The sequence below is a fragment of the Thamnophis elegans genome, chromosome 2, assembly GCF_009769535.1.
Source record: "Thamnophis elegans isolate rThaEle1 chromosome 2, rThaEle1.pri, whole genome shotgun sequence".
NCBI lineage: Eukaryota > Metazoa > Chordata > Lepidosauria > Squamata > Colubridae > Thamnophis > Thamnophis elegans.
In genome coordinates this window covers 135,387,195-135,401,655 of record NC_045542.1, presented here as the reverse complement: position 1 = coordinate 135,401,655, position 14,461 = coordinate 135,387,195, and the positions used below count along the sequence as shown (strand labels likewise).

The 14,461-nt window shown below is 39.8% G+C and overlaps 1 protein-coding gene across 3 annotated transcripts in view; it reads left to right on the top strand.

Moving 5' to 3' along the window:
* SLC25A26 (solute carrier family 25 member 26) overlaps positions 1-14,252 on the top strand; it is a 241,107-nt gene extending 226,855 nt beyond the window's left edge. For all 3 annotated transcript variants that reach the window (XM_032210169.1, XM_032210171.1, XM_032210172.1), the window contains 3 exons: positions 1,401-1,465; positions 3,208-3,281; positions 11,459-14,252. In XM_032210169.1, coding sequence (XP_032066060.1) covers positions 1,401-1,465; positions 3,208-3,281; positions 11,459-11,555 — 236 coding nt within the window. In that variant the 3' untranslated portion in view covers positions 11,556-14,252. The remainder of the gene's footprint in view (positions 1-1,400; positions 1,466-3,207; positions 3,282-11,458) is intronic.
* Positions 14,253-14,461: the final 209 nt, after the last annotated feature.

Sequence of the window (14,461 nt, the reverse complement as noted above, 5' to 3'; positions counted from 1 at the left end):
CTTTTAGATTCCTCTGTTAAACATTCTGATGAAATAAGCGTTGGCGCTTCTAAGAGACTATGTCCCACCTTCTTGAATCAGCCAGAAAAAAATTGGTTATAAGCACTATTTATGCATCTTGTCCAAACGATTGGAATCCAAGAAATAATTGTGATAATTTTCCAGATGGTGTGAAATCAGTGCAGGCAGATTTATTAAACACTTATTAAACTTTCATTGACCTAAAGTTGATAGATGATAATCTGATTCATATATTGAGTGGTGCTTTTTTACCTGTCATGGCATAAAAATACCACATGATGTTAATTATCTTACTATAGCATATAATTCAATTAATTCATCACAGCTGTCTAAATAATGTAATATATAAGTAATCTAAGAACAGCACAACTGATTAAGAAATGGGTCGAAAAAGCTTCATTTTCGAGATCATGATGGAGAGGATAGAATAAATACATGAATCTACTGAAAGCCATGTTCTTTGAATTTTCCTGTTGTGAAGTATTGTAGGCATATTTAGTGAAAGTAGTGATAGGATAAATGTAGTTCACTCTTCCTTTGTGTTTTTAGCTTGCTCCTCCTTCCAAATTTTCACTTCCACATCCTATATCTAGCTAGAGGACTTTGTTGACCTTTCTTACTGTTTTTGTAATTCCTGTTTTCTTCAGACATAATGGAAAGCTAAACTGGGAAGAGGTTGTTCTGAATCCTGGGGTCACCCTCTGCCCTGCCACCCCCAAAGCTAATAACATCAGCCACAGAAAAGTTGGAGGACCATCATTTTTTTTTTTGATTGATTGGTTGATTCATTCATTCATTCATATTTCTTATTAATGGCCCATCTCCCTCCATGTAGCCGGATCAGAAAGATATTGAGGAATTGAGAACCACTGAGAGGTTTAAGATGCCAATGATGATCATATGTCTCCCATCTAGCCTCTTCAAATCATCACCATTAAGTGGAACCAAACGGCATCTCTGTACTTTATCCAAACTGAAAATCGACTGAAAAAGGTCTAGATAATCATTTTTTCTGAGGTTCTCTGTAATGCAGCCTGTACATCTTTTCCAACAGTGTTCCTCTAAAAAGGAAGGTTGGAGGCTAGACAAAAAATTGTCCAGAGAACTTTTATATCAATATAAACAAATACAGACAGAGAGATACGGTGTTTATACACACATACATACATACACGCACATATGCATACACAGATGCGTTTTTGGACTGATCACCACAAGTCAACGTGGCTCTGACTTCAGATAAATCTTGGAGGTGAAGGACAAGGTTCAGAAGTAATCATGAAGTGAATTTGGCAGAAGCTATGGGAACTATGGGGCTAAGCAACTTGCATTGTAAACTAACCAAGTCTTGTTTGTATTTGGCATTTTTATATGCTCAGGTGGATTTGCAGCTGCAGTGACCACTCCTCTGGATGTAGCCAAGACAAGAATTATGTTGGCAAAGGTAAGAACTTGAAGAAGAGTGTAGAGATGGCTGGCAAGTTTTCAGATTAATAATTCTGGCATCTTGCTAGTAGCAGCAACAAAACTGAATCCAGAATCTATTGCTAATTTTGTACAAGAATCATAATGAGAATAGATACATTTCGTTTCTGCATTGAATAGAAGAACCTTTCTTTTCTTCAATAAACTAATTCTAGGAATCTATCTTGAAAGACCAAGCAGCTTTCTAATTCCTGTTTTTGTGTGACATGATATTCTATATTATTATTTTATAATATGTTATAAATATATATTAAGATAATGTATATGGTTGCCTCCATATACTGTATTTTTCGGAGTATAAGACGCACCAGAGTATAAGATGAACCAAGGGTTTTGAAGAGGCAAATTAAAAAAAAAAAAGTTTCTGCACACTGCAAACCTCCCAAAAATGGCCCATTTTTCATGAAAACAGGCCAGGTTTTTTTTTTAAAAAAGGACATGAATAGCCCTTAGGAGGCTTGTAGAGCCTGAGGGGTGGGGGTGGGGGGTGGGCAAAAACAACCAAAAATGTCCGTTTGCAAAAACGGGCCCATTTTTTGTCAAAAAAGGACATTAGGGAGATTATAGAGTGTTCCTGAGGTTGAGGGTGGGGGCAAAAATGAGCAAAAAAAAGGTCCATTTTTCATTCATTTCTGCCCTCCCCAGCCCCCAGGAGCTCTCTGAAAGCCTCCTACAAGCTATGCACGGCCATTTTGGTGAAGGGGTGGGGTTTCAAGAGGCAGAAAAATGTTGTATTAAGGTTTAAGGTTTAATTTTATTTATAGGCCGCCCAATCCCGGAGGACTCCGGGCGACTTACAGAAGGGGAAAGGAAATAAAAGAAAATAAAAATAACATAAGACAGGTTAAAAACAACACAAATACATTCATTTCAGTCGGGGCTGGACTCTATAATGAGGTCAACAGCCCCAGGCCTGCCAGAAAAGCCAGGTCTTGACAGCTTTTCTGAAGGCCATGAGAGTGGGATTCAATGTAAAAGACACACCCAGATTTTTCAGCTTGTTTTTTGAGGGAAAAATGTACATCTTACACTCTGAAAAATAGGGTAAATTATATAAATTATGAGTTCCCTCACTGTGACTCCTGGAGGCTTACAGAAGTAAAATCCCAAATATAAAACCCAATAAACCCCTATCAAAGAAACCACTTAATGGGCTTCATAGCCGAAGTGGTGCAGTGGTTAGAGTGCAGTACTTCAGCTGACTGTTATCTGCAGTTCAGCGGTTCTAATCTCACCGGCTCAAGGTTGACTCAGCGTTCCATCCTTCCGAGGTGGGTGAAATGACGACCCAGACTGTGGGGCGATATGCTGACTCTGTAAACCGCTTAGAGAGGGCTGAAAGCCCTATGAAGCGGTATATAAGTCTAACTGCTATTGCTATTGCTATTGCTATATTCCCCTGGGGTCCCTAGGCGTTTGACAAAACTATGTCTTCAAGGCCTTTCGAAGAGTGTCAAAATGGAGGCCAATCTTATCTTCGCAGGGGTGAACTTCCACAGAGAGGGAGCCATCATAGAGAAGGCCTATTTTGGTTCCACTAGACCAAATATTCATTATCCAATGTAGATCCAGGTTCCCAGTTCAGTCATTTTCATCTCTCGTGAAAGAGCTCCAGCTGTGAGAGACCTTTGTATGACATTTTGGCTGAAAAAAATGGCCTTCTGGGAGGCAGCTTATACTCCTGTTTCTTTGTCTATATAGACTGGCTCCAGAACCGCAAGTGGGAATGTGTTATCAGCTCTTCAAGGTGTATGGAAAACTCAAGGGATATCGGGGTAAGAATAAATAAAGGGGCAGGGATGAATTGAGGGAAAATGTAAACACATTTTTTTCAGTAGAAAGTGGATTTTTTTCCCCCCTGAATGTCTATGCAAAGGCAGATATTTGTATATTTTTTCACTTAAATGTTCCATGCTTTAAAGCTTGCGTATGTGCTGTCTGGTGATAATTCATGAGAGGTTTTTGAGTAAGTTAAATTGATGTTAGCTAGATAGTTTGTGTGCAGGGCTGTGGACCAAAGAGGGATTTTTTTCAGATGTTTTCTATATTGCAAGAATTTAAATAGTTCACGATGTGAAAGTGGGGGGGGGGGGAGCTTTTTTGTTGCTTAGGGAAGCCAACCGTTATAATCTGTTTTGTAACTGGTATGAGTCCATTGTTAAGACATTCTGTAGTTTATTTTGAATCAAAAGATAGCAGTATCTTTCCCAAAGAGCGCTAGGAAAGTTACAATTTGCACAAAATATTATAGATCTATGTTTTCTTTCTTATTTCATAGATTTATAATTCATCTTTCCTCTAGGAATTCAAACACCGGATCTTTCCCTCCAGTTTTATCTTCCCCAAAACAGCATGAACTTAGTTAGGCTGTGAGACAATGTGTAGGTCCAAATCATCCAATGGAATTCTATGGTTGAATGTAGACTTTATTTACCTTGAGTGTCTTCAGTCCTTAGCCAACTTTTAAATCCATCTATTAAAAGAATGTTTCGTTAGTTGTGTACTACAAAGTATTTACTACATATATTTGTTTTAGGTGTGTGTGTGTTCAAAAATACTATAAGGGTCTGAAGTGTGTGTAATGTTTGCTAGCTGCTCTTATTTGCTATTATTTGTCAGCAAGCAAACACTTTCTGCTGGTGAAATGTACTGCATTGAAACAATATTGTTCTTTCCAGTTGTCACAGAACAAGTCACAAAATAAACAATGGCAATGAAATAAACAGGATAGCTGGCAGGCAAAGGACATGGAGTCTGTGGATCCTTTAAATGTTTCAGTGATTTTCTCCCAGGCTGTTCTGGTGCAAAGAATCCTTCCTCACCTTCAAAGCTGCTCTAACAAGGCTCATCAGTCATTGCTTCATCTTGGTCTTTACTTTCTCTTCCTTCCAGCACTTTATTCCTCCTCCCCTCCCTCATTTATTTTCTCTCACCCATTTCTTGAGAAAGTTTTTTAATCTGCGTGAAAAGTTATCTGCTGTTCTCTCCAGCCATATCAGGGTAGAAGAACAATGTGTGTTTGGGCAGTCATGTAACCCAATGATAGACAATGCTCAGCTGTCGCATTATATCACAGTAGCCTTTAGCCCCAGCAGCCCTTGCTAGCTCCTCAAACTTACTTTCATATGAAAAGGAGACACATGTTGACCCTTAGATTATAAGGCTCGTAAGCTTCCCTAAGTCGCTTGATGGTGAGGTGGTCAGGAAAGAAAGGAAGGAAGGAAGGAAGGAAAGAAGGAAGAAAGAAAGGAAAGAAAGAAAGGAAAGCAAGAGGGAGGGAGGGAGGGAGATGAAGGAAGGAAGGAAGGTGGCAGGACAAAGATCCAAAAGAAAAGATTGCTGCAGCTGCTGGTTTGCTTTTGGATGCTATTTGGAACCCCGGCAGAAGGAAGGAAGGAAGGAAGGAAAAAGAAAGAAGGAAAGATAGCATGGAGCTCAATTTAGTGCAGGGGTGTCAAACTGGCGGCCCGCAGGTCGGATGCGTCACGTGCAGCCCATGGTCACCCCAGCTTCGCAAAAAGAAATTTTTTTGTAAAATGTCATGACAACAAGGTGATGCCGCAAATTTGACATCCGTGATATCGTAGTTGGATATTTTCCTCAAAAATATATATATTTTGAACAATATGTCATTTTGAGGAATGAAAGACTACTGTCAGCAAAGTGATATAGATTGGAGGTAACAGTACTATGGATGATGGTAATTGGCCAAACCTAAGGTATTCTGAATTAAAGAGTCTTAAAGATATGGAGGCCTTTCAGAGATGTCTTCTTGATGATATCTTCCTGCTTTGCGGTGCTTCTCTGGCATGATGATCCTCTCTAGAAATTGCTGTAACAGAAAGCTAGAAGTTTATCACTAGAAGTGATAATGTAGAAAGCGTGAGGAATTATGGAGGAATACAGTTTATATAGGGACACGGTGACTCAGTGGCTAAGTTGCTGAGCTCATCATTCTAAAGGTCGGCAGTTCAGCGGTTCGAATCCCTAGTGCCACATAACGGGGTGAGCTCCTGTTACTTGTCCCAGCTTCTGCCAACCTAGCAGTTTGAAAGCACATAAAAATGCAAGTAGTAAAATAGGAACCACCTTTGGTTGGGAAGGTAACAGCTCTGCGTGCTTAGTCATGCCAGCTGCATGAGCATGGAGACGTCTTCGGACAGCATTGACTCTTCGGCTTGAAACGGAGATGAGCCCCACCCTCTAGAGTTGGGAATGACTAGCACATATGTGCGAGGGGAACCTTTACTTTACCTTTACAATTATATAAATTGCAACTAAAAAATCACCTTTCATTGATGGACTCCTTCAGCTGCCAGGCTTGGAACCTACAACTGCATTCTTCTGTCTGTTCTGGGGATTTATTATTATTTCGGTGAGTGAGATTTGTCTGAGATCATAGAGTCAGAAAAATTACAGCTCTGAGCGATGCCTAGGAAGGAAGAAGTGGCAAGCTGGGGCAACCTCAAGGAAATCTTGGAAAGTGGCTAGAAATATTACAGGCCAATTCTGCAGGTTTTCTACCAATTATAAATGATTAATCAAAGTGTCAAGCAGGTGTCCATATGAAAGGATAGATGATGAAACTGCCTTGTCTCCTATCCTTTTATTTCACAGCCAACTAAGAGAAACTGCAGAGTCTCAGACTGCAGGCTGCCCCCCTATTAAATCCAGAGGCTGCATATTTGCTTCTGACCTTGAAGGACGGGCCAGCGGTTTTAACATCCCATCTTCTCTTGCTGTTGTTAATTCTTTTTTCAGTCACTGTGATGGGGGATTATAAAAGGAGACTAAAAGCCATAAACCAGACACAGGCTTGTACCAGTTTTGTTTCTTTCGAATCCATGCCCATCCATGACTTCCAAGTTTAGTCTATCGTTTCTCAATGCCCTCATAGCAGTATTATATGTAGTCCTGCAAAGTGCCAGGCAGTAATTATTAGCTGAGACATTTTGAACAGAAGCTGGAGAAAGGCTTGCAGTGGCCAGGGTTGTGAGTTGAATATTTTCCCTAGTCCTTCCAATCCTAAATTTTAATCTGTTGGGTGTTTGCAACCAGTTGATAGGCAGTCAGGTTCTCTGAGCTTCTCTCAGTGGTGGGATTCAGCCAGTTCGCACGTACTTGAGAGACTGCCTGCTGCCAATTACCTCCAACCTATTAGATCCCACAGATTAGGCCTCCTCCGAATTCCATCTACTGGCCAATGCCGATTGGCTACCACCCGGAGGAGGGCCTTCTCTGTGGCTGCTCCGGCCCTCTGGAACGAGCTCCCCATGGAGATTCGGACCCTCACCACCCTCCAGGCTTTCCACAAAGCCCTTAAAACCTGGTTGTTCCGACAGGCCTGGGGCTGACGAGTTCCCCGCCTCCGCTCGAATTGTGTGGTTGTTGAGTGTTTTTCAATTGTTGCAGTTGTTTGTCCGTTGTTGTTTTTTCCTCCTGTTTGTATTCCCCCCCCTTACTTTGGTTTGTGACCCCCCCTGAGTCCCTCTGGGAATAGGGCGGCATAGAAATGCAATAAATCAAATCAAATATTTGGGAGAACTGGTTCTTAACTTTCTAAGAGGTTCAGAGAACTGGTTGTTGGAAGAAATCTTCTTTTGGTTTTTCCCCCACTTTACAGGGCTAATCCTGTAAGGAAGGCAGGAAGGAAACATTCTGGTGTTGTTTCTAGCTTAATCTTTATTGTCCTGCTTACAGAAACTGCCTCTCCGGTTAACCCTTATTACATTGTAACACCTAAGGCAAAGTGCCCATCGACCTGAGTAATGTTGAGTTGGCCACGCCCACACGGTCACATGATCACTAAGCCCCACCTACCCACCTGGTCATTAGGACAGAGAACCGGTTGGTAAATTATTTGAATCCCACCACTGGCTTCTCTGTGCTTTTAGTCAGCATAGTTTATTCTTGTTGGAGTTGGCCGCCATTGTGAGGAGGAGGGAGAATTAATCTTGACTGTCTTAGATGCAGTCCTTGGCTTGCCTATCTGATACTATATATGACTGGATTTAGGCTGGAACCAACTGTCACTCTGGACCTAATTATAGACAATATCTTTGTCATAATGAAAAAAAGGAACAACTAGGGGAAACACATGAAACAATCAAGATCTTCAAAGGAATACAATTCACAAGGGAAGAAGAAAACAACACACAAATGGCAGCAAAACTGGGCTGCCATTCCAGATTTCAGTAGCACAACCTCACTTATAGGGATGGATTTAAAGCTTTCCTTGACTCCTTGAGTTCACACTAGTCTAGTGAAGAGAAGGATCAGGGGAGACATGATAGCACTGTTCCAATATTTGAGGGGCTGCCATAGAGAGGAAGAGGTCAAGCTATTTTCCAAGGCACCTGAAGGCCAGACAAGAAATAATGGATGGAAACTGATCAAGGAGAGATTCAACCTAGAAATAAGGAGGAACCTTCTGACAGTGAGAACAGTCAACAAATGGAACATTGTTGTGGGAGCTTCATCACTAAAGGCTTTCAAGAAGAAACTGGACTGCCATTTGTCCTGCTTGGTTGGGAAGTTGGACTGGATGACCTACAAGATTCCTTCCAACTCTGTTAATCTGTAATTATTTTCTCTCCACAGTAAGGATTTGATTGATAGCCATCTATTGAAATTGGAAAAGCTACTGGAGAGAATACCTGTGGACAGGAATCAAATATTGGTACATAGTATCAGTCTTGGTTTTCACATGAATTTTTTATAACACCTTTAAGGAAAGAAGGGTGACCAAACTCTTCTGTAGAGAGAGCCAAAATTTTGGAAGGGATTATTAGATTAAATTAAAACCTAAAGCAGAGTAGATAGATAGATAGTGATCCTTCAGCGTACTCTAATATATGTGCAAGCACCCAGTGAAATGCATTTATTAAAATATTGATCAAGAATTATTTTGGATTATATATCTTTATAGCTTTATTTAGAAATAACTGCTCCTGATTCGACACTCCTTGTAAGCATGCCTTATTTATCACTGCACCTTTAATAAGATTTCACAGTGGTCTAAAGCAGTGAGATGGGAGGTTTATGAGTTCCGTATTTCCATATATTTCACCTGTTTTGTTAGTGGCCTGAGAGTGGCCTACAACTTATAGAAGACTGCTATATCCATGGAAAACAACACAATTATTGGGGAAAGAACACATGGCCCTGGGAAGAACTTGAAATACTCCAGGCAAATCTGTTTCCTGCTTTCTTTGCTTAACAAGAAAACCAAACTAAAGTATTTTGTTCTTAAAATTTTTCCTGTGTAGAAGGAGTTAACAAATGACTGGACTGTAATCAGAACAAGAAAGAGCTATGGTAGATAAGCCAGAACTCTACTGAAGAATTAGCATTTGAAAGAGAATTTGAATGGAGAAAATAATAGCGGCAATTTCTTTGGCCGTGGATCGGTGCCAGCTTAACCTTTTCCAGTAGGAATCTTCTAATCTCCAGATACACGTCTTGGTGTAGATCTGCCGATCTGCTGAGGGATTCTTCTGTCAGTACTTGTCTTGCTACAAATTACTTAGCTTTAAAGCTGTAATTATGGTAATGCAGTGGATTGCTGTCTAGTGAAACCATAAAACATTCCCATCTGCCTGCCACAGCCCTGAAGTAGACCACAGACAAGTGCAGGAAGGAAGACAAAGAGCCCTGAATCTGATTTAGCAATGACTTGAGGAGGAGAGAAAAAAAGCTTCACAAAAGGCTGTTGCAGAATTTGTGTCACATTCTCCAAAGCAGAGATTAATCAGAAGTTTTGATTACGGCTGCCTTGATTAAAAATAACAACCCTTTCTCTTAGGACATTAGTAGTAATGTCCTTGTTGGTTCTTTTTTCCCCTCCAAGGTTTATTGGGTTTTTATTTTTAAACATATATCAACATCAGTACATGATCAGTGTGGCCTCTGGATATGGTTCATGTTAATACAAATAACAAGAGTCAGTTGTTACATTAATCAAATTTATATGATCCTAATATTAATGTACTTGAAATAATAAAATAGTTATATTTTATAAATATATATAAATATAGTCAATATTTCAATGTTCCAATCTAATGTCAATAATCTTGAACATACATAGTATTATCATCTTTCAACCTCTCATCTTTCCATCTAATTATTATTTATATTCAATTTATATAGAAATTATAACTACTAATATTCCCTGTAATTCTTATTTCTGTCTCTATTCTGGCTTCTAGTCAGGTCACTCTTACTAATCCTAATGTTAATACACATATTTATGTTAAGACATAGTCCTTTATATAAAGGTGTATATTCTTATTTCTCACCTCTATTTCTATTTTTAATCAGGCCATCATTATATTAGAAAAAAGAAGAAAGAAAAAAAAGGGGGAGGATAGCTCTATTCTATCCATCATCTCTTGCCAGTTTTAATACTTCAATTCTTATTCGGTTTTTTGGCTTTAGCACAAAAACCCTGTGCTTTTTTCAATAAGCCTTGAAGTTGTGGCTCTTTTCCTTAGTCTTTTGAGTAAGGATGGGTTGTGAGAAAAGGTATCTGTTCTTCTGGAATGACCATCTTCTTTTTCTATTATCCATTCTTTTATTATTTTCCCAGTATTCATTCTGTGTTTGAATTCTCAAGAATTTCCTTGCGTTCTTTAGGTTGCCCATGCTTGCATAGGTTTTTAAAATCCATGCCTCTTTCAGGAAACACACACAAGCCTGTTGTGAAAAACAATTCAGTTATATATCTATGAGATAAAGCCACACTTTTTGGAGATCAGGAAACACCCGTGTGCAGAAATTATGTAAAAACTCATCTCTCAGAATTTGAAAGGAAACATTATTTTGGACACATGAACTTTCTTATATTTGATTATTTTTGTTTTTCTGTCATATTATTTATAATTTGGTGACAGGTTTGGAGTTGTTGGGGATTGTATTCGGGAGCCCTGTTTTGGAGGAGAGCAGTGATGGTCTCAGAGCCTCATTTTTATAGCTGTGTTGTGGCTCCCAGAGTGCCATCTTTTGACACAATGCTTGCCGTGGCACGACAAAACCGCGCTCAACTAAAGCGCGCCCGATTAAACCGCGTCGCTGACGTCATCAACAGGGCGACAACAGCGAGCGCGGAGAAAGAAGGGTGCTTTAAATAGCGCTTTGAAAGCAAGCCGATTCAAGTTAAGGTAAGGGTTAGGTTTAGGGTTAGGTTAAGGGTTAGGGTTAGGGTTAGGGTTAGGTTAAGGGTTAGGGTTAGGGTTAGGTTTAGGGTTAGGTTAAGGGTTAGGATTAGGTTTAGTGTTAGGTTAAGGGTTAGGTTTAGGGTTAGGTTAAGGGTTAGATTTAGGGTTAGGTTTAGGATTAGGTTTAGGGGGGTTAGGTTTAGATTTAGGGGTTAATTTTAGGTTTAGCGTTTACAGCGTGCTTTTTTCTCTGCGCTGTTGTTGCGCTGTGATGACGTCAGCTATGCGGTTTCGTCGAGCACCCTTTAGTCAAACGTGGTTTTGTGGTGGAACCAATGCTTGCAACTAGCTGGTGCATTTTTGAGGCAGGAAGCAGGGGTGGTATTCACTTACCTTCCCTATCGGTTCACAAATGTGAGCATGCCCTTTTCCGCACGTGCACTTTTGGTAAAAAATGGCCTAAATGGGATGCCCTAGAGCCAGGTGTGTGAGCGTGGCCACCTGCGATTTCCGCTACCGGTTTGGGCGAACTGGCCCGAACTGATAGAATACCATGTCTGGTAGGAAGGTGACTAAACTCTCTCCTCACTAAAGTGACCCCATCTCAGAAAGCCTTGCTCCCAAATCTGCCCTCATGCAGCCCTCAGTTACAAATACGTTGAGCTCAAGTTGACATTCAGGGAAGCAATTTCAAAATGGAGGGGAGCCTCTCTACAGTATTTGCAGGAGTGGAGGGGTAGAACATCCTAGTGGTAGAACTTCCAAAATATTAAATCACTTTTGTTCTTTTCTTTCAGTTTGTTTGCCGGCATTGTCCCTCGAATCTCTTCCATCAGCCTTGGAGGTTTTATCTTTCTCGGGATGTATGACAAGATCCGAAGCTTGCTTTTGTGATTTTGGTCAAGAGGAACAGCTGTGAAGCCACTATCCCACCCACCCCTCCTTAATTCTAAGAAAAAATATTGACATTTATAGAAGTTATTCCTTTATATTTCTCTCTTCCCTTCTTCCTGCCAATCCTGCATCCTGTGGCTCAGCAGCTGTTCAGCAGCCCGGACTTCATTCTCTCTATTTAAACAAGGAGAAATCCCGTAATTCCATTTCCGTAACAAAAATGTCCATTTATGGAGAGTCCTGTTATGGTGGTGAGGCTATGGGGAAGAGTCTGCCAAGAAATTCAGCTTTGGGGGACAAAGCACCTATTTAGGGGTTCCAGCCAAGGAACTGAAAAGCATTATTATTAGCAGTCACTTTAGGGAGTGTGATGTGCAAATGACAGCCCAGTCTCCATGGCTTAGTAGCCACATATATTCATCATAGAATGGCACCAGAGTCACCCCAGAGAAGAAAACAGCACCGTTAACATGACTGAAAACTTGCCATGCTCTGCAGGACAGACGGAAGAAGCAACAAGGTTTTTCTTTAAAAAAAAATGTATAGAAGGGGGGAAAACCCATTTGTTTCTTGTTTGAAACCCATTTGGAAAATCTAGACCACTGTTCATACCTACAGGTGCATAGCCAGCATTCTTGCTTGGATAAGCAAGGCTGCCTTTTTTAATTAGACTCGAATTTCTTTAGTACTGATTGAGTACAATGTTGTATTATTTTACCGCCTAACAAGGGTGCCTATGAAAAAAAGAGCAAGCTTGGGTTTTTTTTTTTTTCCTTTTCTTTCCCATCCTTTGCCTCCAAAAAATCAGTTTGGCAGGAGGTGAAAAAAAATGAAGATACAGAGAAGGGGGAAGAACTGATGAAGGGTGAGGAGAGGAAACGAAGATGCCATCTCCTGCAGGGAGCTCAATTTCTCTCCTCCAAGGACAGTCACAAAAATGAGAGATCTTGCTCGAGAAGCAGAGTGGGATAGTGATGAACCACAATAGATGCCGAATCCAAAAAGATCACAGTGCAAAGGGGCAAGGTGACTTTGGTGGCTGAAAAACACTTTGGGAATGTTTAGACACTTGCAAATCCTCAGGGAGGGTCAGGGTCATAGGGTCGCAAGATTTTGATATTTAGACATAAGTTCCATTTGGTCATCCTAGCCCATTTGCGGGTTATGAAATACATATCCTTTACAAAAGTCTTCAAAATCCAGGAAGCGTAACAATGCAGAATTTCATTTTACTTCTCCCACAAAGCCAAATTATAAAAAAGCGCAGATCAATGAATCAAGGCAGGATAATTGGTATTATAAATGAACCTTTATTAAAGACACTTCAATGCCATTTGTTAAACACTTCCAATATCTTTACAATGTATTCTCAATGTACAACATTGTACCACATTAGTCTAATAAATAAATAACTTTTTACACAAAAATTAATACTTCCTCTTTCACATTGCCTCTCAGAAGCAGCAGATTCACATATTTAGTGGAAGTAACAACATTTAAACAACTGTTATCTAAAACTAAAATTTCCAAAAATGTTAATATGGCAAGTGTGCTTAGCAATTCCAATGGTGATACCTTTTTCTATGCCTTTCCATATTTACCTTCATCTTTACCTAGAAACCTTCTTCACCTAGTAACCAAACCTTTACAAGTTCACTTTTCTTTAGAAAGCACATCATTTAGTCTCTCTCTTTATGAATAAGGGGAAAAATTTACCCTGACTATGTTTCCCTATTAGCGGATCCATTTTCTTTAACATCACCAAATAAGCCACAAGTTGGCACCTTATATCATTGGACACTTATTCCAAAGTGCAAGTGTGTTTTATTGTCTGGAGATAGGGGGATGGTGAAATTATGCATTACTTCAGAAAGTCCAGCTTCAGCTAGAAAGCAGATGGCAAAACTTGTCTTACAAAGCTATACATTTACCACCAACTGAAGGAGAAGGAAGAGTAATTTAATGGCATAGTAATCAGATATTTAAAAGCTCTCTCTTACTTAAAGGGAGAGAGTATGTTTTATCACAGGTTTCCTATTAGAGGAAAGCCTCCTCCCAAAAGTATGAAGAAAAAGGCTTGCACATGGCACACCAAAACCTCTGGTTCTTTTCTATCCAGTTGCTGTAGCAAGATACTAAACATCACAACAGAGAAATAACCTGTGCCAGCTGGCCTTCTAATGTCTATTTAGAAAAATCTGGTTGTTAATGTTTCCTTTAGAGTCGAACAGTCTGGTTAATATAAAAACATGCCAAAAAGCTTTCCTTGGTGTTTCAGAGTAGATTAAGTCTATTTGTGTCATCCCGCAAAGAAAGTGTTTCCTATATTATGTCCCTAATACGAACTCCTAATATCCTAAACTAAATCATGTTTCCTATCTTTATTTCTCTGAAACTGGCCTTTAAGTCAAGTAAAGAAAATAAGGAGATCAGACAGAACCTGATGCCGCCCTACAGACAATGTCCTAACCTATGTTTACCAATTTTACTTCAGCCTAAGCTACAGTTAGTTGATCAAGTGGGACGGAGAATGACTTTTGGGAGCTACCATACTACATAGGCATCAATATCAAAAGAGACAGCATTTTTTTTTAAAAAAAACACCACACTTAAGTTATAGAAACAGTTTTCATGTGTGCGTTCACATTTGTGTCGAGGGCTTAAGTGAACTTACAACAGTGTATAAAAACTAAAGCAAAGTAGCCAAAGTATCCTCGTGCTTTTTAAATGAGAGATTCCTTGCTTGATAGATCTTTAAGTCAAAAGTCTCTCACAACACAGAGAAGACCTTCAGAAGCGGAGCAACTATCTATGAACCTGAATTCTATGTCTCTGACTTGAAAAGAAAAGGAAATTAGGTGTGTGTGTGTGCAAATAGATTATTCATTGTGTCAGGTTACTGCATA